The sequence below is a fragment of the Nelusetta ayraudi genome, unplaced genomic scaffold (genome assembly GCF_046127955.1).
Source record: "Nelusetta ayraudi isolate G7.1 ecotype Tasmania unplaced genomic scaffold, CSIRO-AGI_Nayr_v1 ptg000018l, whole genome shotgun sequence".
Lineage (NCBI taxonomy): Eukaryota > Metazoa > Chordata > Actinopteri > Tetraodontiformes > Monacanthidae > Nelusetta > Nelusetta ayraudi.
In genome coordinates this window covers 1,960,554-1,976,096 of record NW_027466068.1, presented here as the reverse complement: position 1 = coordinate 1,976,096, position 15,543 = coordinate 1,960,554, and the positions used below count along the sequence as shown (strand labels likewise).

The 15,543-nt window shown below is 43.5% G+C and overlaps 1 protein-coding gene across 1 annotated transcript in view; it reads right to left on the bottom strand.

Moving 5' to 3' along the window:
- The window catches only part of LOC142888017 (uncharacterized), a 58,883-nt gene that overhangs the window by 23,478 nt on the left and 19,862 nt on the right, over window positions 1-15,543 (bottom strand). The window contains exons 8-21 of the mRNA XM_076026023.1: window positions 10,239-10,283; window positions 7,909-7,962; window positions 7,120-7,164; window positions 6,169-6,222; window positions 5,597-5,641; window positions 3,450-3,503; window positions 2,448-2,492; window positions 1,847-1,900; window positions 1,583-1,627; window positions 1,339-1,392; window positions 1,092-1,145; window positions 688-741; window positions 508-561; window positions 377-430 (exon numbers count right to left, since the gene is read on the bottom strand). Of these exons, the coding sequence (XP_075882138.1) occupies window positions 377-430; window positions 508-561; window positions 688-741; window positions 1,092-1,145; window positions 1,339-1,392; window positions 1,583-1,627; window positions 1,847-1,900; window positions 2,448-2,492; window positions 3,450-3,503; window positions 5,597-5,641; window positions 6,169-6,222; window positions 7,120-7,164; window positions 7,909-7,962; window positions 10,239-10,283 (711 nt within the window). The remainder of the gene's footprint in view (window positions 1-376; window positions 431-507; window positions 562-687; window positions 742-1,091; window positions 1,146-1,338; window positions 1,393-1,582; window positions 1,628-1,846; window positions 1,901-2,447; window positions 2,493-3,449; window positions 3,504-5,596; window positions 5,642-6,168; window positions 6,223-7,119; window positions 7,165-7,908; window positions 7,963-10,238; window positions 10,284-15,543) is intronic.

The window sequence follows — 15,543 nt, the reverse complement described above, 5'->3', positions numbered from 1 at the left end:
TTACAGCAGGAGACATTCAGACCTGAAGATGAGTTGCCAACAGTCAACTCATTCCTGTTCTCAGGGCCACCACTGGTCAATTTGTTGTATGATTAATTTTGGACCAGGTCATCCGTAGCCTGAATAGACGAGGAATCTGTGACCAAATTCTAACACAAATGGAATGGGACTCATTTTGTTGTAACAGAAGAATCTAACAATTTCTTTTACTTTGAAACTCGTGCTGTCCATATGGGAGCATATACGCTAATAGAAAATGAATTGTTCCTAGAATGGAGCCCTGGAGAACGCCGCACATAGTGAGAACAGGATGCTCTGTAGTGACTGTATGATGAAAAAGTGGGTCCTTTCAAAACAAAAACACAAAAAGTCTCACCTGAAACCCCGGTGTCCCTTTTGGACCTGGTAAACCTCTCTCTCCTTTCTTTCCCTGAGGACAAAACAGTGACGTTACATCTCCCCCTCACTAAAACCGACTGACAAATCTTGCCTTACGTCTCTACTTGCCTTGGGTCCCTCTGGGCCATTCAGTCCAGGTGGGCCAATGTCACCTGGAAAACCCTGGGCAACAACAATAAAGATAGAAAAGAAGAATCAGAGTATAACGTGTCAAAAAAAAAATAATCTTAATTTAAAATGACTTATTTGTCTTTTGAAAATGAAACAGCAGCAAACATCTGGTGCTACCTCTGGTCCAGGTGGACCAGGTAAACCATCTGGGCCCCTTTCACCAGAATTGCCCTGGGAGAAGGCAGAAATGAATGATGAAATTATTCTTTCACAAAGAAAGCACAAAATATTCTGAACCAAATCGCTGATACCATTCACCTCATGGGTTTTCGAGGTAGTTTGCGTTGTATTATGTTGTTAATTAAAATTATAAATTGTTATGCAGCTAGCAGAGAGAATAGAATTGACTATCTTTTGATTTTTTTATTTTTTTTTTATTGTGTTGTATTCACAATATTTGGACAGTTTAAGCAGGTAAATAAATATGTTTGTTTGTCATAATAATAATTAGTGTTTTGTCAACAAAACGACTAGTATTTTATTTTTCACGGTATGTTTGCTAGTTTGATGGTATGACATACCTGCGGTCCAGGTTTTCCAGGAGGGCCTGACAACCCAGGTGGGCCACGTACACCCTGTGACATTAAGCCCAGCTCAGTATGAACAAGTTATGGAGGTAAAGCATAAGTTGAAAGATACCCGCAAACTCCAGTGCTTGATGAATAAAAAAACATACATAAAATGTGATTTTGAGTCAAGTGCTTTTTGTGAAGACACGTTTAACAGAAAACTATTGTGGAATTATTTTAAATAGAAATATAAACATACCTTGTCCCCTTTGTATCCTAGCTCTCCTGACTCTCCGGACAAGCCAATGTCCCCCTAAAAAAAAACACAAGGAAACGTGGGGATCAAATCAAACACCAGTCAAATTCCATTTCCCTGAAGTGTGAGGTCCAAGTTGTGCATTTCTTCTTTTTTTTTAATTACCCAAGAATACACTTGGAAATTTGTTCGAAGTTTACTGTTTGACATTGAATGTATACAAAGAGAAAAGGCATATGCAGATCACCTTATCACCTTTATGTCCCGGCTGCCCTGGGTTGCCAGATACACCCTTACAAACAGAACGTGAAAAGAGTGAAAATAAGATTATTGAGCGTTGCTGCAACTTTTGCGTTGCAATAGATACTACTCTTGCAAAAGGTACCCTTAATCCCAGCAGCCATCAGGGTTTCTTGATAAAGCAGAATTAAATTTATCTCTTACGTACTTCGTAAATCACCAACAAAATCGCAAGAATCACTAGCATCAACTCAAGAAAAAAAAGATTCACCTTGATTCCTAGCGGTCCAAGCAAACCTATGATGCCAACAGGGCCCATCTCTCCCTGCAAACAACACAACATCTTCAAATACTGAGCACCCAAAGAACCTTTAAAAACCTGTAGTATCAGTCGGATTTCAGTCTCAGCGAGTGCTGATAGAAACCTTGGCACATTTCAAATCTCGCATCAAAATCATACCATTCCGCTCTCTGTACGTTGTTACTGGCTGACAAGATACACAATGCACTAAAATACTGCACTATATTTTTCATTCTAACCAACACCTTCTGTATTCCATATTATGGACAAGCTCAAAATCCTGTCAGCTTGGTTTTGCATTTATTTTATCGGCATTGCAAAAAGTATTAAAGTCACAAATGAAAGACTAACTCGCATATTGCACATCCAGACTGACTGTCTGTACAGAGAATTGTGCAAGAATTGCAAAGGAGTGAAGAGTTCTATAAAGCACGGTTGATCCAAGATCCTTTCCAGAAGACAGAAAATGCAGAGTTCGATAGGGGAGATAAAAAGAAATGAAAACAGACAGCATAAAACATAAAAAATATCCAAGCAGCAAAATAAGTGAGAAGGATACAACAACACTCACAATCAGACCAGAGACTCCACCAGGGCCAGGAGCACCCAGTTCACCCTCGGAAAACAGAAAAATAACAATAAATAAAACACGATTACATTATCAGAAAATGTTGAGCTGCTGGGGGCATATAGGATGCCGATATACTTGTTTACTAGAGCTTTCTTTTATTTTGTTATCCTTAGTAATGTGTTTCGCCTCTCAGCTGGGCACAGTGAGTGATCTGTTGGAGCCTGACTTGATCTACCCCACAGCCACACGCCACAGCAGCATCCTCTTCAAGCCTCGCGTCCAGCAGAGATTTGGAAAACGCACGGCTCTGTGCCGCCCGCCCTCCTCCTCTATTTCCCTATTAATGGCCAGAAGATGAATGCAGCCCAAATGAAAGTTCCCATATTCTCTGTGGAGGCAGTGGAAATTAAACCTGAAGGAGGCTACAAAGGGTAAAGCTACTGACGCTCATTTGAGAATCGGCAAGGCACGGTGATGACACAATTGTTGTGGGTTTGCCTCGAACTCAGTGTTGTGCAAATGGAAAAAGTCTTATACAGATGTTTGTTTTTTTCACTTTGTCTTTTTCATTTTGTTTGCTCAAAGTAATGGGAAAGATGCTTTGTTAAAGGCCCAATGAGTCACTTCTCAAAGGGTCCGCTAATGTATGTTTGAGAGAAAGCCATAAATGACTGATGAGTTTCCAATTGTAATAATAGATATTTATATTATATCAGTGCTGTCCTCCATTGAGATTTGCCAAATACAAATGGGATTTTGCCATTTATAATATCATATAATATATAATAATGGCTCTTTGATGACTTTTCCCAAACACCTTTCGTCAATAGTCAGCATAACGCCGGAGGATATCTCTGTGTAAGAACGCACACAAGGTGTGAGAACTCATTAACGTGATCAGTCTCTTAACATAGATCAGTATCATCGATAAGGCTCTCAGGCTCAAAAAGGTTGGTGACCCCTGGTGTAGGGTGCCTGTTGAAATGTTTTTGTGTCACTTACTGGGTGTCCATCAGGGCCGGGAGGTCCCCTCTCTCCAAAGTCACCTGGAAACCCCTAAGCACACAAAACACACCAGTCATGGAACCAGGGAGAGAGGCGAGTGCGAATAATGGGGCACTAATCGGCAAGTCGTACAGGAAAAGAAAGAGGGTTGATAATGTGATCACGTCAATGAGCCTGAAATTATCATTGCATCAAGTTAGTCTTTGGAGGCGTTTCCCATCACAGACATTTGGAAGATAAATAAAGATAACAAAGGCCTGCCCCATCCATAATTCCTGCGAGACGAGCAGGAAATTCCACAGCCGAGCTTCTCCGAATGGCAGAATGTCAGCATTTGTGTGCACCAGGCCGGCAGTGAGGACTCGACAACCTACGAACCCATAACCGGGACTCGCCTAAACAGCAGAATAAAGCAGCTTGGCCCCGGAACTGCTGACCACGTCTCTTTTTCTTTTCTTTTTTTTGCACGGCGTGAGTAATTCTATTATAGAGGTAGAACAAGTGATGAGGTGCAGCCACCCACTAAATGTAAGCTCGTCACCGTGCCAAGGTCAACGTTCATCCCACAAACGTCGCAGCTCAGCACCCACCCACAGATGGTGAGGAAGATGACAAGCGGGAGAACAAAGGAGCAGTCGGCAAACGTTGAGCGGAAAAAAAAAAAAAAAAAAGAAGGCATCAAATGGAGGCAAGACCTCTAGAGGAGGAGGGGGGATGTGACAGACTGCAAGACAGCCAAGCAAACACTGATAAATGTGATGAGCATTAGTGTTATCAGTGTCCTCCATCCTGCCCACAGGAAATGTGACAGAAACTTCCTGAGAGAGTAGCAAACATTTCCAGCGAGCGACCAGTCCAGTGAACTTTCTGCCAGTTTGGGAAAAATTAGACAACATAGAAGGGATAGTTATCCTGGAAGTTCATGGATGGAAAGAATTCTTACCAATAAAGAAGTACTGTAGACGCAGAATCCCACGCAAATACAATAGCAACGAAGGAAAAGAATAGTTCCGTACATTCCTGGTGTCACCCTTGTGTGAAAGACGATGCAGCCTGGTCAGACTTGAAGCTGTGACTCTAACACCACGTTTTTAGGTAAGGAGGTATTGGAGACTAGCTTAAGAGAGAGAAAAGCCACAGTGAATATGAGTAGCTACAGTGGACATTGTGGCAAAACTATGCTGTTGCGATTCCATTCCATCCATCCACTGTCACCATTGTCACAAAGCCAAACAAGACTGTTGAAGCTACTGGACATTTGGATGACACCACCTGAGCAATACGAAGTCGCGTTGTCTTTTTCCTTTGCAGCTTTTTAATGTTGAGTCAGCAGATACCACAGACTTCCACTGGGTGGAGTTCTTTTCACCTGTGAAACTCCAGAATGACTACAGGGATCGCCTTGGGTTGCATGATTCACAGGGATCACCGTGAGATCAAACACGCCACGTCCTTCTCCAGTTAGTCCTCAGAGACTTTGCTAAACTCCTTTTTGCTGATTCAGAATGAAAAACAAAATTGTTGCATAAACCAATTGAACTTACTTTTGACCACAGAGGAAAAGAGAAGCTTTTCTCAGGAGTTAACTACGAGCAGGCCTGCTTTTTCTTCCAAGCCAATGTCACAAACCATACCGGATAATAATGAAGGGGGGAGGGGGGGAGAACATCAACAACTAGACTTGGCTACTAAATATATTAGGCAATCTGAGATGTTTCCATGTCCAAGCCTGCAAGAATGGTGAATTAACTTTCAGGCGCCAATGATGTTAGACTTTCCTGATGTGTGGGTCCAGACTCTCACGAGCCAAACCCACATGTCACATTATCATACAAGTCTGATGCAAAACAAGCTCACTGAGTCACACGAAACTCCCTCTCTCTCTCTCTCTCTCTCTCTCATTCCCTCCGACAGACCTTGTTTAGTTGAGCAGGGTGCTGGTACTTTCTGATTTTTAAAAAGGAAACTCACTAAGAATTTAATCTGCTGACACAGGTTTGTCTGTCACATTTCTCTGCGGCGAGACTCAAGAAAAGCCTAAGTCAGCCTCAGTAAACTTCAAAGTAGCTCGTCAGTGCAGAAGAGTCAAGACATCAAGACAGAACATCCTCATTTTTGTGAAGTATGTTGAGAGAAAACTTTACCGGCCTACCCATCTTGCCCTTCTTCCCATGAACACCGGGTATTCCCTGAAAAAGAGGAAAGGAATCAGAAATTAGCACAACTCTTGCAGCCCAGCGATAAACACTGCACCACTTGGCAAGCGTGAAAGGTCCGAATCATGCAAAACTCCGCTGCCAGGTTTGTGTCAACAACTAACCCAGCTTGGTGTTGATTTCTCACAAATGTCTTGTTTTCATCACATTTCCAACATGAAGGATCCCACAAAGAGTGTAGGAACTTAGTAGGAACTTTAAAGTGTGCGAGTGTTTTTTTTTTATATAAATAAATATTTTTCAAGGGGTCGGTGACATTGTTTTCAGGGGAAAGATAAGTTGTTCTGGGTAACTAAATGGCCTCTTGGAACTTTAAATGGAAAAAGTTTTTTTTTTTTTATTTTAAACCCAGACTAGATGAGACAAGACTAGTCAATTTAAGCCCACCAAGAGAAAGCTAGACAAGGATCATTGTATCTGTGATTTGGAGATGGATGCTTTGATGCTCAAGGAATCCATTGATCATTTGTTTGAAAACAAAAATAAAAACTGATACTCACTCTGTCACCATCAGCACCGGGATATCCGAAAAGCCCAGGAAGGCCAATGTGGCCCTAGGGAGAAAAATACAAGACAGAGGAGAGAAATAGAGACGTGAAAGACAGCGAGTGGAGGGGAATTGAGTGAACAAGGGCACATAATTAGTCTGAGAGCAGTAGGTGGTTTGCCAACAGTGCAAACACATTTGTTCAAATCTGTTAACAATTCTGCAGACTTTTTCCTATTCTCAAGTCGGATTGAAGAGCCAAGCCTTGAGGCAAGTGTATATGCCCATGGACTGCATGGTGCTGGCTTCCACGATGTAGTCCAAGGGCACATACCCTCACGTCAGGGATCTCTGGAGAGCTCAGGGGTTAAACCTGCCCCGCGGATGAGACGCATGACGAAGAACTGGCCATAAAGAGAAATATAAAAAAGAAATGGGATGAAACAATGGCATTTATTAAGAACATCTGCATGCATTGTGGCCTGGCTTGGCTGCAGAGGGAGATAGAAAGTTTTATGATCTTTGGCAAACATTGACAAAAACAGCCTGTAGGGTAATTGTTTAAAGAGTTTCACACAACTGCAAATATTAGAGTGATACCAGCTTCACAAGTGGCACTTAAGATGCTGCATATATATATATATATATTTTTTTTTTTTTAGGTATCCACAGCAGTAATTCATCTGGCTGGTATTTCACAGGTCGTTTCAAAGTGAAAGTTCAAAAGCTCGACTATACAGAGAAGAGCCGTGCCTCTCTCCCCTGTGGCCTTCAGGGGAAGCTGAGCGAGGGCGCGTGATGGGAATATGAAACACTGTAAACAGAGGGAGTCATTCCTGAGGGTACTTTAAACAATTTATAGCGGCAGGGTTATATGAGTTTTTAGTCTCAGGGAACAGGTATACGGCAATCAACAGTTCATGTTTAATAAAACATTGCTGTTATTGTTCAGAAATCCACTTACCCTGGTGCCTTTTGGTCCCATTTTACCTACAGGGCCGGGTAAACCCTGGACATTAAAGTGAGAAAACAGATGCAGTCCAATGATCATTTACTTCCATAGCCATTAAAATGACCACTTGGGCGATTAAACATCAGCCCATTCCATAACAATGCATCTAGTCAGTTTCATAGCATATAATAGAGGCCCGTGGCAAAATCCAGCCGTGCAGAACAATCTTCCCCTGCAACTTAAGGGATGGACTCTGCTCGGCATTAAATAAAAGGCCGCGGTGATTGACTGACGACCCACTGATGGTAGGGGGAGCTAAAGCCTTGCCCATCACACCACTAGCGGTCTATGGCACAGTTCACATAGAAGAAGCATCCTGTCTACACTGAAAAGTTCCCTTTCGCATGTGGCTGAATGGATGTTTGAAGAGATTTACTTTTTTTTTTTAGTCCAAATGCTCCAATACTTCCATACTTCTTAAATTATACTCTTCTGTTCCAATTGAGGACAGAAATGTCTCTCAAAACTGAGAAGGACAGCAGAGTATAATTTGCACCCAGGAAGCCGATGTACGAGACAAACGTCTGTGACCGTTTTTGTCTCTTCAAAGTGGTGCTTGACTGGCTTTTTCACACTCAGACTGAACCACAGATGCTCCTCAACAAAATTCGCAAACAGCATTGAAGGATGTCTTGTCTCTCTTCACACCTTCATTTAAGTCACTGTGTATGTGTGTGTGCGTGTGTGTGTGTGTGTGTGTGGCCCTGCTCAATCGGCACCGCAACACTAGATTTACTGCACCTGCCTGCCAGGATAGCCTTTGGCCCCAGGCCTCCCGTCGCCACCTTGTCCACCCTGTGGATAAGAAGACAGAACTGAGATCAGCTCTGACAGAGGGAGAGACATTAATTAAAACATAAAGAAAGAAAGGCCAGTGGGGTGGCTTCGTGATTTCAATAATCAGCAGCCAAAGACAAGAGTTTTTTGTTTTTTTTTCAAGAAATAAGTAAGTGACACGGTGTCCTGTGAAAAAATGTGATTCACTTTTCTTTCCTTCTTGTTCTCAAAGCCTTCCCTGCCTCCATTGTGCTCTTTTATAACACCTCTACAAAGAAGAAGAGCTGGCTTAATGATTTCCCCGCACTGACATGATGGTATAAAACCTTGTGTGATGAGACAAGACAAAATGCAGTCCCAGACAGACAGATAGATAGATAGATAGATAGATAGATAGATAGATAGATAGATAGATAGATAGATAGATAGATAGATAGATAGTCATACAGACATTGTTTCAGCACAAGCAAAAAAAAACAAGTAAATTTGTAAAGTCATGACGGCTGGTCCCTGACTCACTCAGTTCATTAAACTGAGACTGTGTATACACTTAGGGTTGGTGAGTCTGAGGCAACCTCAGTCCCACAGCCGGTGTTGTGGGATAAAATAGATGACTTGATAGGGAAATTGATACATCAACGGCATGCACAAAAGAAGGGGGCCGCAACCGCTGCGTTCAGTCCTGCAGACCAGAGCCTGCATGAACGTGTTCCTCAGATTGTGTGGGTGAGCTACACCCTATGGCTCAAAAGCCTTTTCTTCCACAGCAGAGAGAGCAGAGAACCCTTGGGTCAACATTTCATATTGCTAAACAGGAAGTTCAAAAGATTAACTTGTTTAGAGAGTGGATTTAGTGCCGTGATGAGTGAGTCAATGGATTTGTGAGATCTAAATCTGGTTAGTGAAGGATACCGAAGATTCATAATGGGTTTAGTGATTTGGAATTTGCGTTAATGTTTGCAAGAGAGACCAGAAGGGGCAGCTGCCTGTCCAGTATTGCACTAGCAAAGCATCTCAAGATCAACCTTGGGATTCAGAAATAGAAAACAGTTAAATCAGTTCCAGTTACAGACAATATTGATATTGACGGTATTAAAATAAAAAGATAAATATAGCCCAAAAAAAGTTGCGTGGACTTGAGTAATTCGTCTCGAAAAGGAGAACGCAGCGAGCCTGCGCTGCAGCAGAGGACACAGAAAAGCTTTTGGATCGTGACACAGCACATTTTCTTCCCTCTCAGATAGTACACAGGATTTTGGCGGAGGAAGAAGAGAGGAGAGGGAGAGGAAGAGGTGGGGGAGGAGGAAGAGGAGGAGGAGGGAGCAGGAGGACGAGGAGGAGGAGGCAGGAGGAAGAGGAATGACCTCAGGGTGTCCAAACTATTTAGCCCACTTGTACCTCCGCCAAAAATCTCTCCCTCTTTCTTCGCGCCAAGATTCCAGAACAACTCATGTCTAATGTCTTGTATCTCCAACTGAAAAGTCTCCAGCGGGTTGTTGTACTCTGGCCCTGCCGTTCCCCTTAACTCCTCATTCCTGCAACTATAAATGGGAAGACGTCCCGCAGCCTGTTTACTTTAGGCCTCCTACTATCAAAACAGTAAACATTTCCTGATGAGATCTTGCCGTGACGCACAGCGAAGCCGTCAAACACAGCAAAAGCGTGCCGCCGGTTTGAGTCTGCGCAGCGACACGTCAGGAGGCAGAGGAGGCCCGGCGTGTGAAGAAAAACACAATTTGGCCGTCCGTCAGGTGTCATTTTGCCAGTAACTTCAGGCGATAACATTTGCATTCAAACACTGTGACCCATTTCTTACAGAAGTAATGATGTAATACCTCTATTAGTTCAAGCTGTGTTTTTTTTTTTTTGCCTGTAAAATCTTAGCGCTCAGTTAGCATTTAGACATTTTTAGGTCCCTGTCGAGTTTTGGGACCTTCGAAATGTTTCAAAGAAAACCAAAACAAAGAGGCTGGGGGTTTCGTAAGTAGCCTGGGGGATGACCTCTTTTTGTGACATCACAATGAGCCAATTGCCAGAACCTTTTTTCTTGAGCTCACACTTTCTAAAAAGGGGCAGTAGCAATTGTCAGAATCAGCAATCACATCGTTCCCATGCGCAGGCTTGAACACATATATTAATGTCCAAAAACATTTCAATTTTACTCAGATGAATATTTGCATTGTATGTGACCTTTTGTGCCAAGAGGTCAGTGGAGCTACACTGCCAGCAACCTGCTCTTTCGGTATACAGATCAGAGGAAACACAGATTGCAACTGCAGTTATTAGATACTCACAGGTTCACCATGGAGACCAGAAGGACCGCGATGACCTTTCGGTCCCTGTTGATGAGATGATAACAATGTTTTAGATGAGATTACGATTTACATCTTTATCACATAGACAAAAAACAGTCAGTAATTGTCGGTGCCGTGAGCGTCATGCTCACGGTAGTTCTGTTCTAAGAAACTCACCACCTTGAATAGAGAAGATGAAATATACCATAATGTCCACAAGAGGGAAATTGTCATTAAAACAAAAGTCCACCAATACTCGGATTAATGAGAATCATAACAACAATGGACAAGAATGATTAACAGACAACATTCATTGCATTGAAGAAAATCAGTAGTGGACATTTCGTGGTGTTCAATATATGATCAATATCACAAGCCCATAATAAAGTTACAGCAATTTGCACAGTACCCAATTACACTTAACAAAGCTGCGACCCATTTCAAAGCAGTAGGGCCAGGGAGATAATAACTCATACACCCAACGAGTCAAAGGCAGAAAAGGAGTCATCATAGTCCCTCAATCTTCTACCCAGGAGTTTCTAGAAATATAAAGAATAGCTGGCCAATAAATATTCAAGCAATTAACTCTGAGCTCAACGTTTGCAACGTGACAAGTATAACAACTGCAAAACTTAGAGAAAAAGACAGACAGCTACAGCTGACTCACTCAGAGTAAAAAGGCCCCCAACTTATGGCCAAGCACACTGGCCTTTTTTTCTGTGTGTGTTGTTTGGTTGGACACAGCCACTTGGCCGAATGACAAAAGAATTCCCACGACGTCGTACGGATTTCGACCTGTGAACCAATTAGGCAGGAAAAAGCGAGACCCAAAGCGGTAATTAATGGCCACCTTAATGCTCGGCCGTCTCGAGTGGGCGCAGCAGCTGCCGACACAAATTATTCTTATTTTTTGTTTTTTCAGACTCAAAGGGCTACGGTGGTTTCAGATCCACCGTAGAAATGCACATCTGTCCCTTCAAGTGTGAAGTCATTAGCAACAAGCTGTGGCCGCCTGCGGCCAGCGGGAGCGAGCGAGCTGCAGGCAGCCAGAGCCTGTGTGTGTGTGTGTGTGTGTGTGTGTGTGTGTGTGTGTGTGTGTGTGTGTGTGTGTGTGTTGGGGGGGCAGCATAAACAAACAAGTTGCCATCAGGAGACCTGCGAGGGCTCTCAGATCCGTAGCCACGGTGTGCGCGGCAGGCTTTAAATCTCCACTTGTAAACATCCCGTGACACATTTGTATTGATTAAAAAGCAGGGCTCCAATTGAAAGGCCCCTCCATTGATTTCAGGCAGGCCGGGCCGGCGTGACGAGACAGGATATTTATCAAGGGCGAGCCGTCAATGCCGTTGCAATGTCGCTCGATTAATTTTTCTCTGTTTATTTATTTTTTTTCTGCGAAAGAGGAGTCGTCACGTGACGCCCGAGACACAAGAGGCCAGAAGAAGTAAAGAGCAGCTGTGGAGCTGCTCGCATGGGCCTTTTTTTTTTTGGGATGATTACTGAATGAAGTGTCAGTAAAGCATTTTGTTTTGTTTTGTTTTTCGGATGGTGTGGACTCGTGACTGAGCTCTTTTACATAAGCTGTAACATTGCTTTATGTGCTGCTGCCTGCTTTGGCAAGGACAACATGTGCAAGAGAGACCTTTAATCTCAACGCTGCTTTACTGGTTGGAAAATTAAACTTCAGAAGAGAGAGAGAGGAAGAGAGAAAGGGATGAACAAATGACTTGAATCAGATAAATGCACTTCGTATAAAAGCTGTGTTTTCGTTTCTGGAGCGGCAAACAAGAACAAACCAAAAGAACACAGTAACTTCAGTGCGTTATCCTGTACTTAGGCATTTTACAATCATCTTATTGCATTTTACCGCTTTACTTTGGGCAATATTGGGCACTTGATGAAAACTATCCCTTGGTTATTTGGTTGGATCGATTAAAAATGACGTAAAACAGCTGCAGAACGATTGCACGTTCGACTAGTTCTGTCAATTCCTGCTCTGCATTTTTTTTTTTTTTTTTACGCTGCAGATCCACGAGCAAAGGACGCCAGGCAATCTCAAACCAGTCAGAATTCAGGACAATTCAGACCATCATTTTAGAAAATTGCCATAAAAATGTCATTGCATTCTAAAAGAAAAAGCAAGGCAGAGGTCTTGTATTGCTGTCATGCAGACTGATTGACTGACTCTCAAGCGTGAGATCCATTAAATTTGAAGCTGATACAGGCAGGCATCCATCCCAAACTTTCACAAATTTCCCTGCACTCAACCATTTGTCACAATTTGGTTACACTGTATCTGGATCCCAGTCCTCACGCTGCCCCGGGCTAACAGTCTCCTGCCTTCACCTTAAATTGATATAACTGTGCACCAATGGGACCTCCCTCAAAGTAAACTCTCTCTGCTACACTTCTCATTCCGCACCATGTCAAATGTCACATGGCATAGAAATCTATGACGCAGTCATCGATACCGCATCAGAGCTGATCTGAGGACCGAGGATCAAATGAATATTAATACCCTTAAGTTTGGACACATGATCAGAATTTACAACGAGGCCGTCTGACTGCAGAGTTCATAATTATGGATTATGGTTACCAGCAGGCACGATGGGGTCGAGGGAGCGACCGGATTCAAGCTCTACGTCTCTGAGTTACGTTTGTTGGTAAATGTTGTCCAATAAGGATAAACAGACAGTCCGGTGTAGCATCTCAGCTTGAAAACCAAAGGTTGATGATGAGCAAGTGATGCGCTTTGGAAAAGACCTCTAAACGATCCAACAGATTTGGCCGTCCGATGTCATCGTGACTCAGAACGACGATCCCAGGCATAAATCTTCAGGCGTGGATTCGCAGAAGGATGAAACAGAGAAGGAGAAGCGCATGAGTTCATCTCTGAGGATGCGCGAGGATGAGTGACGACGAGAACGCCGGTCCGCAGGCAGCGGAGATTTATTTCAAGTTAAGATGTGTCAGGCGCCTTGATGGCGATTGTTTGTCATGCGTGACAGATGGGCGTGCGCTCGGAGTCGGAGACATCTGAGAAGATTTCTGGGAGCAAAAAAAGTACAGCAGAAACTGCGGAGGAATGTGTCTGGAGCGTCCAAGCCAGCCCGCAGCTGAGTACAGTAATAGCAGGGAAATGAAGAGTGTCCCTGTAGAACGTGTGAGTGTGCGTGTGTGTGTGTGTGTGTGTGTGTGTGTGTGTGTGTGTGTGCGTTGCAAAAAGAAAGAGAGAGAAGAAAGACAACTGGACAATTTTCACAGCTCTACTGCAAAGCCACGGTGTGACACAAATGTGGCAAAGAATGACATTCTCCCTCAGTTCAACCCGCCAATAAAGAGTGAACATTTTCTAATTAGTATAAGTGACACCAGATCATCATCATCAGCAGCAGCAGCAGCAGCTGCGTGTCTCCCCTCGCGAACACAACTGAACACGGAGTCGCTCCTTGGCAGACAAAAACTAAATGTTTTCCATTCTGTCAATTTTGGTTTTCATTACAATGCAAAAAGGAATTCCCACCTGAAAAATATTCCTCTCTCATAAAAAAAAAAAAAAAAACTAAAACAAAATCTGACTCAGCAAGGTTTGAAAGTGTTTTTGTTGGGTTTTTTTCAGTTGTTTTTTTCAACGCGGCGATGCAGACGGGGGAATATTGCTCAAAGCTAATAACCAAAAAGAAGTGGTGAGGGAAATGTAGAAAACGACGCACGTGTCAAAGCAAAGCTGATCGTGCACTTTACACACACACACACACACACACACACTGTGACTCTCCCGCCGTGCACCTCATTACGTCTTCACACACTTTTTTTTTTTCTCTCCGCAGTCGGTGGCGGCAGGCCATAACCGAGCACAATGCTCGGCAGAGCAGCGAGAGACGGCAGAGCGGCGGGAGGTCACAGTTTCGCCGGCTCTCGTGTGTGTGTGAGACGATGGAAACTCAGAGTAATCTGAATACAATGGTGCCCTGTAAGGACTTCCTTGGCTTCCAAGCGCTGGAGAGCGATCAGTAAGAAAAAGGGAGCAGATTGGAAACAGCTGCGAGGAATAAGGTGTCTGGTGGCCCCGAGCGGAGCCCAGCCGATGGAGCTCGTCTCTGTTAGGCGGGTGATGATCTGCGTCGCAAGATGCTCAGTGTGTGTCTACAGCTGCACAGGTGAGGGATTGGGGGGGTTTTAAAAGTTAACGCAGGCATGACACAACGAACTCAGATCGCACCCAAACTTAATAAATCGAATTGAGAAAAAAAGAAGGAGACAAACCCGACTGGACCACGCCCACAAAAAAACGCCGTCAGGTTTGAAAAAGACCTGTCTTTTTTTTTTTTCCCATGAGCCTGCCGCGCTTCATGAATCACAATGTGTCAGGCTCTTCTCTGTTGCTGGGCTTGGAGCGCTCACAATGTTTAAAATGACGCGGCGAATCTGCTGGCGCCAGATGGTTTTAACAGTCGGCATTGTCCGATTGTGTTACAGATTGCTGCAGTTCCAGCCAAGACATTATTGCACTCATGCTATTGTGTCCCATAGGAGGGTCTGTGTGTGTGTGTGTGTGTGTGTGTGCGTGTGTGCGTGCGTGTGCGTGCGTGCGTGCGTGTGTGCGTGAGCACAAGCATTAGAGAGAAAGAAAACTACAGGGACTTTTCTAAGAAAAGTTTCCTGAGATTGTGTAACGCTTCTTTTCTGATTCTTCACTTTTCCTCTTGTATTATTTGTTTAGGTGGATTTTTTTTTTTTTTCATTATTGATACCATCCACGGTGCAAAAGGTTTGTCTCTTACTATCTTTTCCAGGGCGTGTTCCTGTCAACAGTGGCCAGGAAGACATGATAAACTGCAGGGTGTAATCAGAGAGAAGAAGAAGGAGGAGGAGGAGGAGAAGAAGGGCCTTTTGTGGTCTTTCTTTTTTTTATCATCCACAAGCTTTTATGACTTTGTTTGTCTTAGCAGATGTTGCCGGAACATTCAGCTGGTCAGGTGCCTCAGCCATTCTCTCTCAGTCATTCTCTTTGCAGGCGTTCACTTCTTTATTCCTCCTTATTCCAAAGCAAATTCGGGTTATATTCAAAAAGAATGGACGTCCACTTGGATTCAATTTGCTCTGAACATTACGGTCTATGGCACCGGGCACCCTTGCTGATGAATCAATTTCAGATGTTTGTGTTTTCTTGTTTTCTGAATAGCGGTTTTGTGAAACGTTCAGGGAATTAGATGCTGACAGGCAGCGTCTCCGGAGTGGGGAGGTAACTGATGGTGAAGGCGGCACAGCTGCTGTGGAAAATTCCCATATTCAGTGAGACGCG